Genomic DNA, 20,070 nt, shown 5'->3' on the forward strand with positions numbered 1-20,070 from the left:
TTAACAAAACCCGCAATGTTAAAAAGTAGCTGGGAAGGCCAGCTATTGATTTACATTTCGAGTTTTATGAAAAAGTTACCTGTTGGCTTGGAATTTGCAAAATTGTCCCAGCTGTCAAAATGTTTATCCGCCCTTTTCTCGTGTTGCTCCAGAAATGTCAGATAGCTTTTCAGCGACTCCAATTCCGGCTTCCAAGATTTTGCGTCCAAGTCATCAGCAACAGCTTCCATAAAAAGTTTCTTAAAATTAGCTGACTTCAACTCCGACTCCGAATCCAGACTCCGACTTCTCAAAAATTGCTGACTCAGACTTTGACTCAAACTCCTCAAAATTAGCTGATATGGACTCAACATTCCTGGAGTTTTTTTTTGAAAAGGTCCAATAAACCAATTTTCCAGTTTTTGCAAAAACTGAAAAATTTGGTTTATTGGACTTTTTCAAAAAATACTCCAGAATGTTTTTTTAACTTTCAAGTTCCGGTTCCCAATTTACAAAAAATCTCTGATGAACGTGTACAAACTGTACGCCATGTTCAGCAGCTCCCAGAAGCGCTCCTGGGTGAACTCGAACAGCCCGTAGCAGTTGAGCCGCAGCGGTTGTTGCGAAACTGCAATCACGGTGGCCATCGTTTCGCGGACCGAGCGGTACTGCTTCGCGAAGCGCTTGTCGCACCGCAGCTTCGAGGGCCAGTCCAGGTCGTACACCTGCCAGCCGATGGATTCGTTCTGTGATTAGTGAAATTGAGCGAAAAAAAAAATGTTTACGGTTGAGAAGATTGACAGATTGTTACCTACCGGTTGATTGACCTTGGACGCGTTGACAGTTTCAAGATCTATCAACAAGGAGGTAACGTCGACGAAACTTACCGCTTCAGTCAGCAGGTTGACCATTCGCGTCAACAGGGCGCAATCGAAGCATATCCAAATGCAGTAGGATAACGTTTGCAGCGAGAACAATGTGGCGGTTTTCATCTGGGACAGGTAGATGGCGCCGTTGGCCAAAATCACAGCGGTTGAGTAGTAGATCAGCAGAAAGTTGGCGTTCAGCAGTGGTCTTATTTTGTTCTTCATTGTCAAGATCTCAATGTTTAGTTTGATGCATTCGCCAAACTCTTCCTGAATGTACTTCCAGAAGTAGTACTTTTTCTTGTAGCGCAATCGTCGATAATTGTCTGTTTCCGACTCGAGCTTTCTTTGAACTCGCTGCTCGGTGTTGTCCAAAACCGTTGAAAATGTCTGCGCAATCACCTCAAATTCGGTGGTCAGCCCTTTGAGAATCATGTAAAGAACGAGGAACACCAACGAGACTGTCATTGCCCACCCGATGATCGCTAGTTTCGTGAACTCAGAACAAATAAATTCGACCTTCGGATATTTCACGTCGAATGGCATCTTCAGAAAGTGATGATTGCTGGTGTCGATCGCGTGAATGCTTGCCCCAAAGACAAGCATCAATCCGTTGACACGTGTCACAAGTTTGCGAACGTGGTAGAACGCTCCACTCCGAGCATCCGCTGACGCCTGAAGATCCCGTCCGTAATGGCGTCGGTTCACAAAATGGCGAACCTTCGCCAGCGAATCGTAGTACCAAAGCAGGAGTACCACGCGCACCATCGTAACAACGTTGGCCACCGAAGCCTGCAAGCTGCTGAGGACAATTTCCAACTGCTCACCGCGGACGGCGTTTAGGACAGTGTTCCAGTAAACGGCGAGGGCCGGTAGGCAGATGGCCCACCGGTAAACGTTCCAGCATCGGCGAAGCGGCTTGCTCGCGGAGTTCAACCGCACACCGCCGGCGGCCATCAGAAGGTCAATTCCGAAGAAAAAATCCGTCTGGAGGTCAAAGGTCCTCGTTAGGGCCCGACGGTAAACCGCAATTCGCGACACGCACCGCATCCACAGCCTTCTGGCGAACTGTGTGCAGTCCATTGTCCCGAAGTACACTGGCTAGGACAAATCTAAGTAGGCTGGTGGCACCACGCGATGAGGTCAGGAGGTCCCTCGTACGAAAACTTTCTTTTCGCGACACTATTTAATTAAGGGGCATCCATATTTAATAGCCCTGGGAAACTATTGATTGGACTTTGATTGTATTTCGACCGGTTTCACAAATGGTACTGAAGTGTATGTCATCTATCTACTTATTTCAAAAAGTTTCCGACTGTTTCTCATGAATGTTACGTCAAATTTCTTTGTCCCTAGAATCTGCTACGTCACAACCCTGGTTAAGGTGGACATTTTCACGTGAACTGTAACACTTGCGTGAAACTTCAACCAAAACATCAAACTCAATTAACAAATGTTATTCCCGATACGCAGTCCTCAAGTGAAAACAAAAACAAGGCAGCACGCACTTGTGCGTTCTTCGTAACTTGTCCCCTTGACTATTTTCTATTTAAAGTTGATTGAGGCTAACCTTTCGCGGGAAAGGATCAACAGGTTACACGTGTGACAGTTTAAAAAAAGTTTTTTCTTCGCTTCGCTGGTAAACGTACAAATAATATGAATATTTTATGGCCCTGGGAAGCTATCGGTATTATTTGGAACGGTCAAGAAAACAATTGAAACATACGTGAAAGTTTGAAAACTACTTAACGTCATGATTCGAATTCCCCGACGCTTCGAAACCCGGACACCTCATCTTGTTTTATCAATTATTTGGATATAAGTTCGCATTGTGAATGTCCAAACTGTGTTATCTGATGAATTTTAACGTCAATATTCATTTAAAATTTGTTTGAACGCTGTAGTTAATGTCAAAACAATTAAGCATATTAAAATTATAAGATTATCAAATATGCGAAACATTTCACTGAAATATTTCGTAGGCATCCGAAGCATCGGAAAAGCAAAGCAGAAATTTATGGTTTCGATTTCCTTAGATTCTAGCAAGTTTTTTTTATACAAAATTTCGATTGTTTTGATGTTAACCGCTTATTTCAGACCTAAAGAATGCCATTCACTAACATTTCAGTCCAAATTTGTGCAATTCACTAGCAAAATCGAGTGTCCGGAATTCGAAGCAAAGGTGTCCGGGTTCCGAATCAGCCTTTATCAGTGTGCGGGATTCGAAGCACAACAAGTCATTTTAATTTGCAAATTCTGATGAAAAATTGTTAGAAAAGACATAATTAACTGTTAGAAAAGACAACGTAAAACTGACTGTTCATACTACATCCTGATGATATTTCTACATTTCCAACTTATTACATGATTTTTTGCCAGCTATAACAAAAATGGTTTGCTTCTATGTGTCCGGATTTCAAATCATGACGTTATTTAAGGGACAGGAGAAAGGAATCGCATGCTATTATTATCCTACGAAGACAGATATAGAATTAAATTAAATTGATTAATATTTTTAATTAAATAGAAAATTGATTTTTCATCCATTGTAGGGCGTGAAAACATTTGTCCAAATATTGAATAATAAATGAAAAATAAACTTGTTCAACGTAAAAAAAAACAGTTCAAAGCTTCCCCTCTTGACGGTACCCACCAAGAAGTCGCCGTCGGAAGACCTCATCACCTCTTTCTCTTCTCGCGAAGAGTCTCGGCAAGCAAATTTCCCAACCAATCGAGCCAGTCCAGCAAGCCTGCTTGGATGCTGCTGCTGCTGCAATAAAAAGGCAGTTTATAAATGGGCAGCAATTTATCTGTCCCCATAGCCTACTGCTGCCCGCTCGGGTGGGGGAATATTTATATGAAAATTAAGCGTGGCAAGTACGGAACAAGACAGCTAACGCAACGCCTGCTGCGGTTCGAGTTCCTCCCCGGACTCCTCGATCGAAAGATCGAGGGAGAAAGGAGCTGCAAATGGAGTTTAATTTGCCATTCTGTGGCTGCGAGGAATGCCGGGCGGCAGCGTAATTTGTAGTAAAGTCTTGTTCAAATCTGGTGAGGATCAGCGCCGACTTCCGGCGACGTCACCGTTGGCCGGTCTCGAACTGCAATATCATGCTTATTTTGCAACTGAATAACACAGTGCTGATAAGCGCTGGCAGGCGATAAGCGCGCGCTCACGTTTTACGGGCACCTTTCGTCGCGATCGAGTGCGGCTTATCGCCGCAGGTTGTCGCAAGACGTGCGACGGTTCAGTTCTGCTTTTCGGAGTGATTCAGCAAGTGTGTGTGCCGCGCAAGGAAGATGGCCCCAATTACGATCAGCTTGGTGTTTCCGGAGAAGGAGGCGAAACGTGCGCACAGCTTCGAGGAAGCGCTGGAACTGGCTGGATTTGGTCGGGCCCAGCTGATCCTGGTGATTCTGGCGGGCAGTTCGATGATGGCCTCGATCAACGAGGCCATGGGGCTGAGCATCATTCTGCCGGCGAGCGATTGCGATCTGCTGCTCGATCCCGGCGAAAAGGGGTTGATCGGTGGAGCGATTTTCTTAGGTTGTTTGTTGATCGCGGTAGGCTGTGAGTGAAACTTTACCGCTTTGTTTTTGTTTTGACTTGCAGGAATCATGGCCTCCTCATATTTTTGGGGTTATCAAGCGGACACCCGAGGGCGTCAGCTGGTGCTGAAATACGCATTGTTCGCTACCTCGGTATGTTCCGTGGCGTCCAGCTTCGTGAACGACTTTGGATCGCTGATGGCGCTAAGGTTCATCACGGGGATTTGCATTTCGGCGCCTTCCGCGATCGTGTACACCTACCTGGGGGAATTCTGCACCAACAGCAAGCGAGTGCAGATGCTGTCGTACGCGTCCGTCATGGCCTCCTTAGGCATTGTTTACGTCGCATGTGAGTGTTGCATTGAAAAGTGTCAATGCTGACCTCCTTTGACATTGTTTTTCGAACTTGCAGTGATCGGTTGGTGGGTCTTGTCGTACAGCTGGAGCTTCGCGATCACCGATACGATCAGTTTTAAGCCGTGGCGACTGCTGTTTATCGTGTACACCGTGCCGGGCTTTGTGGCGGCGATCGCGTACTGCTTCTGTCCGGAGAGTCCGAAATTTTTGCTGACCCAGGGTCGGACCGGTGAAGCGCTTGACGTTTTGAGGAGGCTGTACCGCGTGAATAAAGGGCTTTCCAGTGATGAGGGCTACGAGGTGACTGCGCTGATTCCGGAGACGGTTCAGAATGATAAGCAGGTTAAGGGTGGGTTCCGGGAGATTCTGCAGTCGATGAAGGATCAGACGGTGCCTCTGCTGAAGGCTCCGTACTTGGTCTACTTCTTGGTTTGCGGTATCAACAGTATTAGCGCGTTTGCGATGTAAGTCTTTGCGATCTTCGGTTTGAAAGATATTCTAATTTTGATGGTTTCTTCCAGTTACGGAGGTCTCGGTCTGTGGTTCCCTCAAATCATGAACCAAGTCTTCTCGGACGGTTCGTCCGCTGCCGTTTGCTCAATTCTGGAGACCAAACCCAGCACTGACAATCTTTCCCAGGTCTATCAGTGCACCGAAACCGTCAAATCGGAGACTTTTATGTACACCATAATGCTCGGACTGATGGGAATGTCCTACTGCTTCATTCTGTCACTGATCCTCGGCCGGATCAGCGGAAAAACGATGATGATCATCAACATGGCCGTAGCAGGCGTGGCCGGGATCGCACTCCAGTTCGTCTCCAACAGTTACGTAGTGGCAGTGCTCTTCTGCGTGGAGATCATGTTTGCCGGGATGTGCGTCATGCTGGTCAACGCCCTGGCCGTTTCCCTCTTTCCGACCCACGTCCGCGGAATGGCCGTCTCGTTGGTCAACATGGCTGGCCGGTTCAGCTGCTTCGTGGGCAGCGCCGTCATCGGGCTGCTCATGGCGCAAAACTGCCCGCTGACGTTTTACGCCCTGTCCGGACTGCTGTTTGTCAGCTCCGTGGCGGCGCTTCTGTTGCCATGGTAAAGCGCGCGCGCGCCCCCGTCATCCCAGTAAGCTGTGATATTCGCATTTTGGAGGTTAGAATCTCAGAGATTGATCAAAACAAACGCCCAACTGTCACCACGCATAGTGTCGAAAGAATTATTGACCTTTCCGAAACTCCCTCGCAACAGAGAGAGATCGTTCCTTTCCATTTTCGTCATCGCGTACAAATTGTGAACCATTTCTGGAGTCCCCCTCAAACCGTAACCGCAACCTCCCCGCTGGAACAAGGGGAGTTTCCTTTGAACCGCACCGGTTTTTCGTGATTACCGATCACGAGGATCGCGTCTCCAATTCAGTTCACCGCCGCCGCAGTAAATAAATATCGAAACCACACAATAATAGGAACGGGCGGCAGAACAAAACAAAGAACACGGGGAACAGGCAAACAGAACAAAAACAAAACAAAGCGCGATGAGGTTATAAACAATAAATGTGTAACAAATGTTTTTATTTTGAGTCGACTCTTCATGGGATGGGGATGGGAACGGGCTGCGGAGTACTAGATTGGACAATCCAAGTAGTCGTGTGGTTTCCACTTTGCGGTTTTTGGGCGATCCGCCGCATGCTTCGGTTGGAGGAAATTAAAGAGGTACAATCAACCGTGTTATTATATTTTATGGGATGTTTTGGTTGTTTTTCGTTGAGTTGTGCGGTGCAGTTTGCCGTTCTGTTACATTCAATTGTTTGACTTTTTTTTTCGAGCGAGTTTTTTGTGTTCTTGAACGGGGTTAACCCTCGCGATTTTCGACGGTTCCCTGGACGTTGGAACGCTCATTTCGGTAGCATTGCGTTCCGGGCCAGGGTTAGGTCCCCATTTTCCCATCAGATTTAAAGTGGGGAACACAGCTTTGTTCTTTCTCTCTCGCGGGAGTCCCGGAGAAGATGTTCGGCCAGAAGTCACGTTCGTTCGGGACGTGGGCTACCTTTGAACTTGGATTTGTGTACCGTTTTTTGTTGTTGTCTTCAACTGAACGTGTCTTTCTCCTCACACGACCACGTGTGTGTGTGTGCCGCGGGGGAGATCCCGGATGATCCTCGGCCGCTCAACAAAGGAACATGCGCGCGGCAAGTGTCGCCTGCGGTTCCTTCCGTCCTGCCTCAACATTTCTGTGGCGAAGAGAAGTCATGTGCAGGCTCATGCATATTCATGAGCGCGAAGGTGTTTAGAAGAAGCGCCGCTAACACCGACGACCGGCCTGCCAGGTTGCGCCGATCAATGGGGAATGATCAGTGGTACATGATTTGCATAAAAATCCTCAATACAGCAGGTTTCTGAAGGGAGGGGAAAGTGACATTTCCGCGTCCCGTTGTTCCGTTAGGACGTGCCCCGCTATAGCGATGCGTATGCTGGGACATTTGTAAGGTTTAGGGGTGTGATTTAGTGATTCATATTGTTCAATTCTTTATTTCAAAATACTAAAAAGTAGCAAACATTGAAATCTTAAGTGGTTGACCATAAATCACATGCTTGACACTCTTTTGTAACTCGCAGAACTGCAAATAAGGTCAAAACCTTTCAATATCTGAGGTACAGTCATCCCACATATTCGGAACACCCACAAATTCGGAACACTTTTGTGATAATTTGTCAATAGCATGCCAAATGCATCTTTTCTGTTGAACCTCCTATTTTTAGGACCTTTATTTGGACATTCTCTTGCTATTTCAGTGGTAAAAGTAGTACTTTTTAAATAAAAACTGCATTTCAAGACGATTTTAGTCAGAGCGGCAAAACACTGCCTCCAAATTGCCTGTTCCATAATTGTGGTTTGTTATTGTGCTTCCACAATTGTGGAACAACTGAATTTAAATGACATTTTCAAAAAAAAGTTATCAAACCATTCATAAAACATTACTAAGCATGAGTTTTAATGGTTTCAGTTAGTGAAGTCATTACTTTGTAAAAAATTATGTACTCATGGAGAGAACCAAAGTTTGTTTACATCCGTAAGAAAAAACTGTTCCGAATTTGTGGAGGTCAAGGGTCAAAGTTTTTCTTTGAAAATTTTATATAAAACGTAAAAAAATACTGTCGGTCAATACATAAACCGAAAGATCACAAGAAAAGCTTTCAGATGAAGGTAAGAGCAAATCATTATGTTCAATTATCGGTTTCCTATGATTTTTTGAACATTGGCCGATCTGTAAACTGTTCCGAATATGAGGGGTGACTGTATCATGCAGCCTGCTACGATGACCAATTCCTTCGGTTTGTTTTCTCTTCCAGCAAGACAAACGAACTTCTTTCTGCTCCGAGCGAAGACAATTGGAAAATAAATCTATATTTATCGACCTGTCATCAAATCTAGTTCTAGTATTGCTCTATTGCTTCCTCGACGACGAGTGGAACAGGCCAAACCGTCGGAGAATTAGACCGCACCAAATATGGAACTCGCTACTCGTACCCCGAGAGAAGATCCAATCGGAATCGGTTTCATGCTCAACCCCACGTTGACAAGCTCCTGCTTATGTGCTTTCTCCCTAGCCGAACGCTAGAATTAATATCAAATAAATAAACACTTAATCATACATAATTGAACAAGCACAAACATTGTTCAAAAATTTCAATTTTGCAATAAATCTCTACCCCTTCGGTTGGCATGCTCCGCCCAAACCCTGCCGTGGAGTCCAGGAGCATACCGGCAGTTGTAGTAGCCCTGTTTGAAAAATGTCGCACGTCGTACGAGTTGTCGCACGGTTTTGATTTTACCGTTTCGATATCGATTGGTCGAAAGGACGACAAACGTACGCCAAACACTCGACATGCCCGACATTGTTTTTTCCATCGATTTTCTTTCAATTCGACGTCACGATTTTCGTCGACGCAAACAGTTTGACAGTTCTCTTCAGTTGATCTTGTTCCGTGTCTTGTTCGGACTTGATTGCAACCGAATCGAACCAGCTGTCGTTCCTTTTGGGATTTGGTTTACGAGCTTCGAAGATTTTGGACGATTTTCGACGGATAATAGGTAAGTTTAGTTCTAGATTGTGATATTTTTGCTGCCGAAATGTTCCGGCCGGGGTGCGCGAGTGACCGAATCAAAGTGTCTTCTATTCCAGATTTCGGTCTTCGTGGCGGAAGACGAGATGGGAAGGAACCGGTTTGCGATCGAGGTAGCGGTTGGTGTTTTACTTTCCGCGGGAGGTTGGGGCACATACCTGATGAAACTGGTGAGTCATGTTTTAGAAACGAAGTGTGTGTTTGTGTGAAATTGTATTAAATTCAAAACCTCAAAACATCAAAATTGTTATCTAATCCACGTTTTTACCCAATAATTCCAAACCACAGAAAAATCTAAATTACCAGAATTTAAAAAATCTTAAACACTAAAACTGTAAAATTCTAAAGTTTTTCATTCTCAATTTTAAAACTCTAGTATTTCAGAATTATAGAATGCAAGAATTCGAAGAGTAAAAATTTCTTTAAATTCATGGAATAGTGTTCAATTTAATTCAATTCTGTTTTATTTGTAAATAATCAAGTTACAGTGAGATCATTTAGGTTCACAACAGAGTTTTGGTGTTCCTTTCAGCTGTGTTTTACATCGTAATTCGATCGAAAAATTATTACTTCATGGAATTGTGTAAATTTTTAATATTCTTAAATTATAAAATCTAATAATTCATAAAATTTTCGAAATCTTAAAGTTCTCAAAACATTTCCCTTTAAAAATCTGAAAATCTAAAATATTTAAATTTTGCAATTGAAAAAAAAACCCTCAAATACTGAAATTCTTTAATTCTAAAATACTTTAATTGTTAAATTTTAACATTATTAAAATTCTTATATTCCCAAAATACTTGAAATAAAAACAAAATCCAAAAATTCTAAAAATGAGTTTGAAATTCAAAAAATTCAAAAATAAAATAACAATCAAATTTTTTTATAGCTTTATATTTTGAATTTCTAAAATTTTAAAAATTCGAAAAACTCTATTAATTTTAAAATTAGCAATTTCAAAAGTCTAAACATTCTAGAATCCTAAAAATTGTAAGACTTCTTAAAACTCCAGAAATCTTTGAATAACTCTAAGAACTATTAACTTTTGCAGTATTTTAAGGTTTACACAATGTTAATTTTTTTGAAATTTGGTCTGTCAAATATTAAGAATTTTAAATTACGTGAACTGCATTGGATGATTTATGGATTTCAGAATTTTAAGGTTTAAGAATTTTAGAACTTAAGAATTTTAGAATTTTAGAATTTAAGAATTTAAGAATTTAAGAATTTAAGAATTTTAGAATTTTAGAATTTTAGAATTTTAGAATTTTAGAATTTTAGAATTTTAGAATTTTAGAATTTTAGAATTTTAGAATTTTAGAATTTTAGAATTTTAGAATTTTAGAATTTTAGAATTTTAGAATTTTAGAATTTTAGAATTTTAGAATTTTAGAATTTTAGAATTTTAGAATTTTAGAATTTTAGAATTTTAGAATTTTACAATTTTACAATTTTACAATTTTACAATTTTACAATTTTACAATTTTACAATTTTACAATTTTACAATTTTACAATTTTACAATTTTACAATTTTACAATTTTACAATTTTACAATTTTACAATTTTACAATTTTACAATTTTACAATTTTACAATTTTACAATTTTACAATTTTACAATTTTACAATTTTACAATTTTACAATTTTACAATTTTACAATTTTACAATTTTACAATTTTACAATTTTACAATTTTACAATTTTACAATTTTAGAATTTTAGAATTTTAGAATTTTAGAATTTTAGAATTTTAGAATTTTAGAATTTTAGAATTTTAGAATTTTAGAATTTTAGAATTTTAGAATTTTAGAATTTTAGAATTTTAGAATTTTAGAATTTTAGAATTTTAGAATTTTAGAATTTTAGATTTTTGAAATTTTAGAATTTTAGAATTTTGAAATTTTTGATTAGATTATTTTTATTACATTTTTTATGTTTTGATATTTGTTAACTTTAAGAATTTTTGAATATTTTGAAAATTCGTAACATTTGATATTTTCTAAAATTTTAACATTCTGTAATCCTTAAAAATTAAAGTTATATAGTTCCATTGGGTGTGGGGTGTGAGATTGGGTCATACAAATTTCAGCATTTTTGTTTGACCCAATCTCACCCCTGATGACAGAATGTCACCTCTGATGACGGTTCATAAAATATTTCAAAGAATTTTGAATTTCAAAAAAATTGAAATCTTGAAATTCAAGCATAAGAACATTAATTTTTTTAGCATTTTTAAATTTCTTAAAATTTTCAAACACGTTTTATGCATTTTAAAATTTTAAGATACATTCATTATTATTTTTTTTATAGATGTTTAAATTTTTAAAAAGTCATGCAATTTTTATTTTTTGAGGATTTTTTTTGAAATTTAGTATCTTGAAACATGAATTTTTTATTATTATTCAAATCTGAATTTTATTTATAAATGCTTGCCAATTTATGATTGACGCATCTTTTTTTCAGGCAACAAACGTATTCCAATCAGATCCTGCCGTCCACGTGTGGTCCCGCGTTGCATCCGTAGAACCCACGGAAGCAGCCACGTTGTTTCGTACGCATACTCCACAAACCCACATTGTCTCGTACTCCGGTGGCCATCAATTCGACGATCAATTCGTCGGAGATCCAAGATTGTCTTCGCATCCCTGTACAACTTTGATCAGCTCGTCGGGGATCAAAAGTCCAGCACCAAAATGCTGCCAGGAGAACACCAATCCAAGCCCGAAGCTGCGGTCAAGGAAAATCAAGGAATTTTGAGAAGAATCTGCGATCCGAAAGTTTAATTGAGTGAAAAAGCTAATATTATTGTGAAATTTTGTGCGTCTGAATAAAAAAAATAAATAAAAACAAAACCACATGTTTTTAACTGCAACATAACCTAAAAATTAGAATTGACAGCACACGACAATGGCACGACATCCTAAATAACAAAACCGTGCGACGTCGGTCGAATGTCGTACGACAATGTCGTACAATTTCGATTATCGATCGCACGACAAATACGACATTTTGGTGCAAAAACGTATGACATTTGCGCGACAGTCGCACGACATTGTCGTGCGACGTCGTACGGATGCACGGACGACAAACGACGGACGTCCGACGGACTTTTCAGTCAGGGAGGCCATGCGGTTCGCGCGACCTGTGTGCGCGAAAAGTTCTCACACTAAACGGCCTGCTTTGCTCATGTTTGCGGTCGCACCTCGGCGGCGGCGTTCCTTGCGTCCCGCGGGAAAGATTGTTTCCACTTGAGTTGGCCTGCACGGAGTCCCTCGGCGGCATATTATCGGAATAAGGCCCGGACAGGAATGCCAGATCTCCTTTTCGATCAATAAGCTTCAAGAAACCATTAATGCCACTTTCTTACGGGAAATTCAACATTCTGGCAACCCTGCCCACAGCCACCGCCGTTGAACGCAGGGTTGCCAGGTTGCCAGATAAATCTGGCATAGCCAGATTTTTTGAGTACCAATTTGAAAAAAAATAATTTTCTTTTTCTTCCACACATTGTTTTGTTGATGTATTTTGTTTATTTTGTGAATCTATAATGTATAAAGAGTGAAAATACACTGTTTTTGAACACAAAATTGCTTATTACTTTGAGAAAAGTGGCTTGCCAGATTTTTTCCAGATTTTTTGCCAGATTTTTTCTGTTCAGACCTGGTAACCCTGGTTGAACGTATCAAGTTTCACATTCCTTCGATACTTCTTCACCCCGGCGGAGGGGTTCAGGGGACCCAAATGAGCCGCCAAATCAGATCACAACCCAGCGAGCATTGTTGTTCGGCGGCGGCGGGTCTGTCCAAAAGAGAGTCAGCAGCCGCTCTAGCGAAGCGCATAAATCATAGTTTGCCATGCCGTGTCGTCCAAGAGTTCGGTTGCTACGATGTTACACAACGCGGTAGAACAATACCCCTTTAACCGATCCAAGGGGGTCAATTCTCGTGCTTTATTTCTTCAAGGGACAAAAAAGAGTGCACCCCCAAAAATTCGTCAATTGTGTTTAGCGCAGATCAAAATCAAATTAAACAAAGCGCTTCAACGCCCCAGTCTGGTTCCGCAGACGGTCCCCCCGTACCGGTAATCGGATATCAGAGAGCCAAGGTGCCGCCGCCGTCACGATCGCGCCGCGTGTGGGTCAATATTTGACGAGTCATTACCGTTTAAGGGGACGCGGGCCGGCAAAATCGGAGCCTTCTGCGATCGGTTCAAAGGGGGAGAGAAATTTGAGACCGTTTGCGCAGCCTGCTTGGTGTTTTGTTGTGACAGATCGGAACGGCCTGAGGGGACCGTGACAGATTAGCGCACTCTTGGTGATTTTTGCGTGTGAGATTTTGTTGTCTTAAACTTTGTGTTTGTACTTTGTATTTTGGTTTTATCTTCCGGACAACTTTTATATTGATATTTTTCAATAAATCAAATTTAATTGTTCGCTCAATGACATTACATGGGCGTTCTCTAATGCGCCAGGAAAAATAGCCGCTCTTGTATGGGGGCAAGAAGCAACTGCACCCAAAACTGGCAGCGCTAGTCCGAGAGAATGATGGTCTCGAGTCGAGAGAATAGTGGTACCATTCACGGACGCAGAGAACACAGCTCGAGATGGGCGATAGAACTATTCTCTCGAGGTTCATTTGCAAAAAAAGTTCATCCGTCAAACAAAAAACCAAAAGTGTCGACAACGGGAATCGAACCAGAGACCTTTGACAAATCAATCCAATGACTTAGCTGCCTCGGCCACCACAGCTTGGTGACCAAGGAGAAGTCAGAAGTCGATGTATGACACTTGTTGGAGATTTATTGATTCAACTAACGAATGAACTCATTTGTTATGATGGTGTGAGTTGGTACCATTATTCTATCGATTTTGGCACTGAGCCCTCAATAAATTTTGAAAGAACGATTATCTCGACTCTGAATTTTGGGTGTGATTTTTGAAAATTAGAGTAATAACTCCTTACATTCCAACTCCCAACCACTCAAAAAAGTTGGAACAGTAATTTCAACTCGCTGGTTCTCGGGCATTTCTCAACCAATCAGGACGATTCTTTTTTTCCAGTGAATTGTAAGGATGTCTAGATGATCCTAGAACTTTTCAGACCTCGATTTAATCAAATCTGCAATCTTTTGCAATCAAAAACATCGTTCCAACTTTTTTGCACGTCTCAAAAAATCACCAAAAATTCCGCGGACGAAAGGCGCGCGCCGTCCCGACATTTTTTTGTGTGTAGTAATACAATACAGTTTGTCATATTAATTGTCTTTTTTTAAGCAATGGTGATGTGCATGCTTTTGGATGCGGTTTACCATCGGATTTTTTATGTGTACTTAACCCCTGAAATATTACTTGGGTAGGGAAAATGGTGTGAAAAAGAATTAAATCCAGAAAGACTATTGAAAATATTTTTTTGAAGTTTGAACATTGGGATGAAAAAGTGTATTGAATGCATTTTCAACTAATATAGTTTTTTTACAATCAGGCCGTTGTAAATATTTTTCAAAGTTTATGTCTCCAAGGTCGAAAAAATCAGGAGGCAAAATAAAATATTTTTATTGAAATCATCACAATTTCAATGGAAATAGAAGTCTAATCAACTGAGAACAATCTGAAATTCCTTTTTCTGCTTTGATAATCATAAAAAAAATTAAATTTTCGCCTATAATTAGAATGCTTGCAAATTAAATGGACAGGTGTGTAATGCATTTTAAAACACTTTTTTCATTCAAATGTTGACAACCTGGCATGTAATTAAAATTTTTGAACTTTATTATTTTTGCCACCCACTTTGCTAATGATTTTAAAAATATTATATTTTCTCGGGTCAACTTAGGCTGTGCTTCTTACTAGCATTACCCTTTTTTAAGCAAAAAAATTATGCAGAAAATTTTATTGATGTCTCAGACTATGCCTCGCATTTCTTTTCAGTATAAACTGTCATAGTATCATCCTATAGTAGAAAATGTGAATAAAAACATAAACTAAATAAGATTGATTCAAATTAAAATACTAAAAATGAAACAAGAAACACATAAAACAAGAGAAGTAAAGTTTACCTAGAAAAAAAAGTGGCTCAAATTAACCTCCTGAATACGGGAAAAATTAAAAAAAAACGAAAAAAATTGGGCATTAGAAAATAATCTAACGTGACCAAAAATAGCAAGTAACTAAGAAAAGATTTTCTTGCAGTGTCACGTTCAAAATTGTCAAATAAATCTCATAGTTTATTGAAAACAAGGGTCTTGATTTTCGGCTCAAAGATCAAACATTACTCACTCATCGCTGAACGAATCTTTGCCGACTGGAAGGCGTAACCATCCGCGAGCGAGCGAACCGCTAGCTGCCAACGCCTTGGTCAGTCGCTTCTCAAAGTGTAACAAATATTTCGGGAATTTCTTTGCCGAGTCTCTAACGGATATGTTCAGAGAAGAGAGAATCCAACTAAGCCAATCGCAGACTATTTCGAGTCAGCTTTGAGTCATTCGTTGTACTACACGATTGAAGTAAGAGAGAGAGAGAGAGACAGAGAGAGAGAGACAGAGAGAGAGAGAGAGAGAGAGAGAGAGAGAGAGAGAGAGAGAGAGAGAGAGAGAGAGAGAGAGAGAGAGAGAGAGAGAGAGCGAGAGTATTCAGTAGCGATTGGTGCGGAAGTGATGAACGGTACACCCAGAACTGGGAATCGGCATACGAGAGGATAAAGAGCAAGATTCGGTAGTAAAATGGTACTGTGTGCGGACGGAGAGGATAAATCCCGAAATTACCGAGAGTACTTTACTCATGGTTCATTTTCATCTATCAAAAAAAAAGTCTCGGACTCGAACCCAAGACCTTCGGCATATTGAACCGTGCCTTTGCCGTATGGGTCACTATCAGCGATGGAATAATCATCATCAAAAGAAAATCATTGGACGTTCATCAAGAGAAAAAATCCGAAGGGAGCATGGCTCTTCTCTCTCGCGCACGAAAGATCGGTAAAAGGAATCTAAAAAAATCATCATCTTGATTATTCGGTGGAATATCTTTTTCACTACTACACTAGCAAGTGTAACGTCACACGTCGAAATATGATCTGTCACATTTTGTAGATGGGCAATGTGTGTAAACAAAGTGAAATAAATATTTTTATGTGGTGCTGTCAAGGAAATTCACAAAAAATCATCAGCAGATTGATTTTCTTGGAGAAGTTCGGGAGCGATTTTCTTTTCCGTGATTTGCCTCCTCTCTCTTTCGCAAGTGAAGAAAGTTCGCAAGCGAAATTGATTTTTTTGCGATTATTCCATCCCTGGTCACTATGGTTCGGTGACTAAGTGGCGGTCGTTTGTCCATATAAGCCACTCATAGGATGAACTGTTCCAATGAACGAATGAACACGCGAGAGGAATATACTCTCGCAATATAGCACTTTCCTCACGTTTCTTTTCGAGAGGACTATCCCCACGTTCTTTAACTTTGGGTGTAGGAAACAGTCAGAGCAGTTTTTCGTTGCGTGTGGTTTGTAATTGCAAGTAAATGAGTTTTTAGCTATCAGGACCCTTGCTTGAAAATATAAAAAATAAACATGAAATGCTCTTATTGCATAATAAACATAAGTTTTTCAAAGGCATTTTAACTTGTTACACATTCTTTGAAATCCGGTGATTTGAAACTAATGTCCCCGTGAAATATACAATTATGGACTGAAAATCATGTATTGTGAATAAATATTGAATTCCATTCCATTGCTTGTGTGCACCATTAGATTAAAAATTTGCATACAATCACATCAAAATGGTAGTTTTTAAACTTGAAAAAATAAACAAATCGAAAGTTGTTTTTTTCGATTTATGTGAAATTATTTCATAAAATTTGCGTTGGAATATCTTTATCATTTCAAACCTGTTTTCAGAATTGATTTTTTGTGAATTCCCTGCCAACCAATAATAGTCGAAATTTTGGATCAATGCGCATTTTTGCTACTTTCACATGGTTGCTTAAGATGCTCCCATAGAGCAATTCCAGCTCAAATCAGGAATTTTCCTGGTATATTTGTACCCGACCCTCTCCGATTTCAATGAAACTTTTTTAAGCATGTCATCCTAGGCCTTTATGAACCATTTTTGTGTATATGGAGCCAATTGTACTCAAAAATGACCTTTGAGAAGGGCGTAAGTAATTTAAATAGTTTTGTATTTTGTAATTTAAAAATTACTGTAACTCAAAGCCGTTGCATCGTACCAAAAATTGACCAAAGACAAAATTGTAGGAAATTCAACGGGCTTTCTGAAAAAAAAATACACTGAAAGAAAAATTCACGCCACTTCCATGAGATTTTTCAATTTTTAAGTTTAAAAGTTGAATTTGAAAGTGATGTCACGATTTTTTTCGTTCAAATTTTTTGAGGAAATAGCCTAGAATGTTACAAAAAGACTCAAGAAAAATGCAGGATGGTATGTCTCTCCTAAAAAATACAAAAATCTTTTACTAAAACTGTTTTTTTGAAAAGTGGTCTAAACGTCAAAATTTTCAAAAACTCTTCCAATTTCCTATAAGTTGGTAGTTTGGGCTTACAGATACGACCTTAATTACATTGCTCATAACTGAGAATAGTATATTTTTTCAGTGTGGTAGAAACCTGGATAGTAAAAAAAGCATACGTAAATATTAAAACGAGTCAAATTAAAAAGCTGCCAAAGGCAAACTTATAGGAAATTGGTCGAGATTTGCGGTAAAATATTTTCGAGACTGAAAAATTAATTCTGTCATTAAGAAATTGCAAAAAAAAACATCAAAAACCTATTTTTTCAACAGTTTTAATCCTAAAACCGCTGTATCTTCACAAGAATGGGACGTAGGTCAATGGTCAATATGAAGACTTTTATGTAAAATTGTCTGGCAAATCGATTCTCACTACCGGTTTTAAAAAAATTGACGTTTAGACCACTTAAAAAAAAAACACAGTTTTAGTAAATGATTTTTGTATTTTTTTGGAGACACATACTTCTTGAGTCTTTTTGAAACATTTTTGGCTATTTCCTCAAAAATGAACGTGACATCACCTTGAAATTTAACTTAAAATTGAAAAATCTCATGGAAGTGGCGTGTATTTTTCTTTCAGTGTATTTTTTTTCAGAAAGCCCGTCCAATTTCCTACAAGTTTGTCTTTGACCACGTTTTGGTACAATGCAACGGCTTTGAGTGACAGTATTTTTTAAATAACAAAATACAAAAATATTTAAATTACCTACGCCCTTCTTAAAGGTCATTTTCGAGTACAATTGGCTCCCAGTGGTGTCACGGTTCGCTTACGAGCGTATCATAACCACTCAATCGACGAACATATCGGGTGAGCGCTTATCGAACGCTCAGAGCGACGGGTTTGAACGGTTCGCGAACCAAAATTTCGATCATCATTTCTCTGCTCGCTTCCCGCTTCGCTCTGAACGGAGTAAAGAGAGCGTTCAGCGAACGGTTCGCCAACGGAGAATGTAGGCACTGATAGAAAAACATATTTGTTTTTATTCTTCACTCCCACAAAATTGTTCAAATTTGTTAACGATAAAGTTATCAAGGGACCATCCATAAACTACGTGGACACCTTAGGGTGAGGGGAGGGGGGGGGCTTAACCACGTTCCATAGAAAAAAGATTTAATTTGAATGGAAATTATCCACGATGGGGAGGGGGGGGGGGGTGAGATTTCCAAAAAAGTGTCCACGTTTGTGGATGGTCCCCAAGGAACCAGGGAGTCCTCTGTTGACCCAGGACATAACAACATAATATAAAAAAGTCTACCATACTCACTGGAGCTATGCGGGTATGAACCGCAGACCTCTTGCTTGTTACGGCGGTGGACCCACCGATAATAAATTCAGGGAGTCATTGGAAGACCCAGGACATCCCAATGAGTTGTTGCAGCCATGCTCTGTAGCCCTCCATAGTCACTTAAGCCGTCTGCCGTAGCCTTCTGTTGTCAAAATCATGAAATGTTTTTCTCTGAGTGCTGTTTTTTAGCTCTTCTTGCGAACCGCTCATTGATGGTCCCTCTCACTCTCATTCGCGATGAGAGAGTAAGGGTTCATGCGAACCACGGCAGGCGTTCGGATCGTGGTTCGCTCATGCTTGGTTCGCAATCATGAGCGAACCACACTTGAACGTCATGACGTATCGTTTGAACCACGATTCGAGTGAGCGAACCGTGACACCACTGTTGGCTCCATATACACAAAAATGGCTGAGGATAACATGTCTAAAAAGTTGCATTGAAATCGGAGAGAGTCGTGTACAAAAGTACAAGAAAAATTCCTGATTTGAGCTGGAATTGCTCCATAGCATTTATACCCGAAATTCAAAATTTTATTCATTACCAGGGAATTTATCAAAATTCAATTCTGACGATTGGAGCGTAATCATGGAGCCCATATCTATCATACCTTGACAAAACTTACTCGTTTACTTATATCAACTTCAAATATGTCGAGATGTAACATTGTTCTAGAATTAGTGTGGAGTTATTTTTCGAAAAGGTCCAATAAAACATTTTTTTGCTGTTTGGGTGTTTTTGAAAAAATAATTTAAAAAATGACTAAAAGCAAAAATATTAAAATTCGGTTTGATATACGTTTTGTCTCCAGAATTATTTCAAGAAAAACCGACCCATTCCCACGCATCAGGCAGTAGCAGGCGATGCCAAACTGCACTGATTTACGCACATTCAATAAGTCAAGCGTTTCGTTTTCCCATAATTTTTTTTTTTAAACAGATCGTCCACTTTGCATACAAATCACACTCATTTCACACAATTCATCAATTTTTAAAGACGAAACCATCGTGCGGTCGTGCTGCCGGCGTGACAGTGACAAACAGATGTCACATTTCCCAGCCACCGACCGTACCGCGGCGGCGGGGTCATTCGTTGTCGCCTCCGGGTGAAGATTTTAAAAATTCATATGTTTATGATTGTGGTGGCTGTTACCGAACGAGGGGGGGGATCGCGTAATGGGTTGTTATTTTTATGTTTGACCATTAACTTAAATCGATGCATGCGAGCAGGGTGCGTAAAACGACGACGCGCGTTTTCCTGCATGTACGTAATGCCTTCTGTCAATATCGGGCCATTTATCAGGGCCCTCTCAAATGAGTGAATATTAAATAAATGAGTGCGGGTAGTTTTTTTTTGCTTCTTCTCGAAACTGTCCCCTGTACAGTAGGCCTTGGACGATTTTCCTGAGCA

At 40.1% G+C, this 20,070-nt stretch overlaps 3 protein-coding genes across 4 annotated transcripts; 2 read left to right on the plus strand and 1 right to left on the minus strand.

The window, feature by feature from the left end:
- Positions 1 to 445: 445 nt before the first annotated feature.
- On the minus strand, positions 446 to 3,784 carry LOC120423335 (uncharacterized). The gene is made up of 2 exons (XM_039587105.2): positions 867 to 3,784; positions 446 to 725 (listed from the first exon to the last, which is right to left on the minus strand). The coding sequence occupies exons 1-2, from the start codon at positions 1,926 to 1,928 to the stop codon at positions 489 to 491; spliced, it is 1,299 nt and encodes a 432-aa protein (XP_039443039.1). The 5' UTR covers positions 1,929 to 3,784; the 3' UTR covers positions 446 to 488.
- A 208-nt stretch (positions 3,785 to 3,992) lies between these two features.
- Positions 3,993 to 5,946, plus strand: LOC120423334 (synaptic vesicle glycoprotein 2B-like). Its single transcript, XM_039587104.2, has 4 exons — positions 3,993 to 4,392; positions 4,459 to 4,743; positions 4,807 to 5,215; positions 5,273 to 5,946. The coding sequence occupies exons 1-4, from the start codon at positions 4,146 to 4,148 to the stop codon at positions 5,841 to 5,843; spliced, it is 1,512 nt and encodes a 503-aa protein (XP_039443038.1). The 5' UTR covers positions 3,993 to 4,145; the 3' UTR covers positions 5,844 to 5,946.
- Positions 5,947 to 8,522: 2,576 nt separating this feature from the next.
- LOC120423336 (uncharacterized) lies at positions 8,523 to 11,923 on the plus strand. 2 transcript variants are annotated; one of them, XM_039587107.2, is made up of 3 exons: positions 8,523 to 8,833; positions 8,910 to 9,035; positions 11,328 to 11,923. In XM_039587107.2, exons 2-3 carry the CDS (start codon positions 8,952 to 8,954, stop codon positions 11,619 to 11,621), a joined length of 378 nt encoding a protein of 125 aa, XP_039443041.1. In that variant the 5' UTR covers positions 8,523 to 8,833; positions 8,910 to 8,951; the 3' UTR covers positions 11,622 to 11,923. The 2 variants fall into 2 exon arrangements, with proteins under 2 accessions (XP_039443041.1, XP_039443040.1); XM_039587106.2 differs by having other exon boundaries at positions 8,925 to 9,035; positions 11,328 to 11,922.
- The last annotated feature ends 8,147 nt before the right edge of the window (positions 11,924 to 20,070 follow it).

Source organism: Culex pipiens, chromosome 1, assembly GCF_016801865.2.
Source record: "Culex pipiens pallens isolate TS chromosome 1, TS_CPP_V2, whole genome shotgun sequence".
In the NCBI taxonomy this organism is placed as follows: Eukaryota; Metazoa; Arthropoda; class Insecta; order Diptera; family Culicidae; genus Culex; species Culex pipiens.

Bases quoted from the DNA above. Each gene is read 5' to 3' on its own strand.
- LOC120423335 (XM_039587105.2), bottom strand. From the start codon at position 1,928: ATGGACTGCACACAGTTCGCCAGAAGGCTGTGGATGCGGTGCGTGTCG. The intron at 726-866 runs GTAAGTTTCGTC...CACTAATCACAG, and splicing joins TCAACCTGCTGACTGAAGCG to AACGAATCCATCGGCTGGCA.
- LOC120423334 (XM_039587104.2), top strand. From the start codon at position 4,146: ATGGCCCCAATTACGATCAGCTTGGTGTTTCCGGAGAAGGAGGCGAAA. The intron at 4,393-4,458 runs GTTGTTTGTTGA...TTTGACTTGCAG, and splicing joins CGGTGGAGCGATTTTCTTAG to GAATCATGGCCTCCTCATAT. The intron at 5,216-5,272 runs GTAAGTCTTTGC...GGTTTCTTCCAG, and splicing joins AGTATTAGCGCGTTTGCGAT to TTACGGAGGTCTCGGTCTGT.
- LOC120423336 (XM_039587107.2), top strand. From the start codon at position 8,952: ATGGGAAGGAACCGGTTTGCGATCGAGGTAGCGGTTGGTGTTTTACTT. The intron at 9,036-11,327 runs GTGAGTCATGTT...TCTTTTTTTCAG, and splicing joins GCACATACCTGATGAAACTG to GCAACAAACGTATTCCAATC.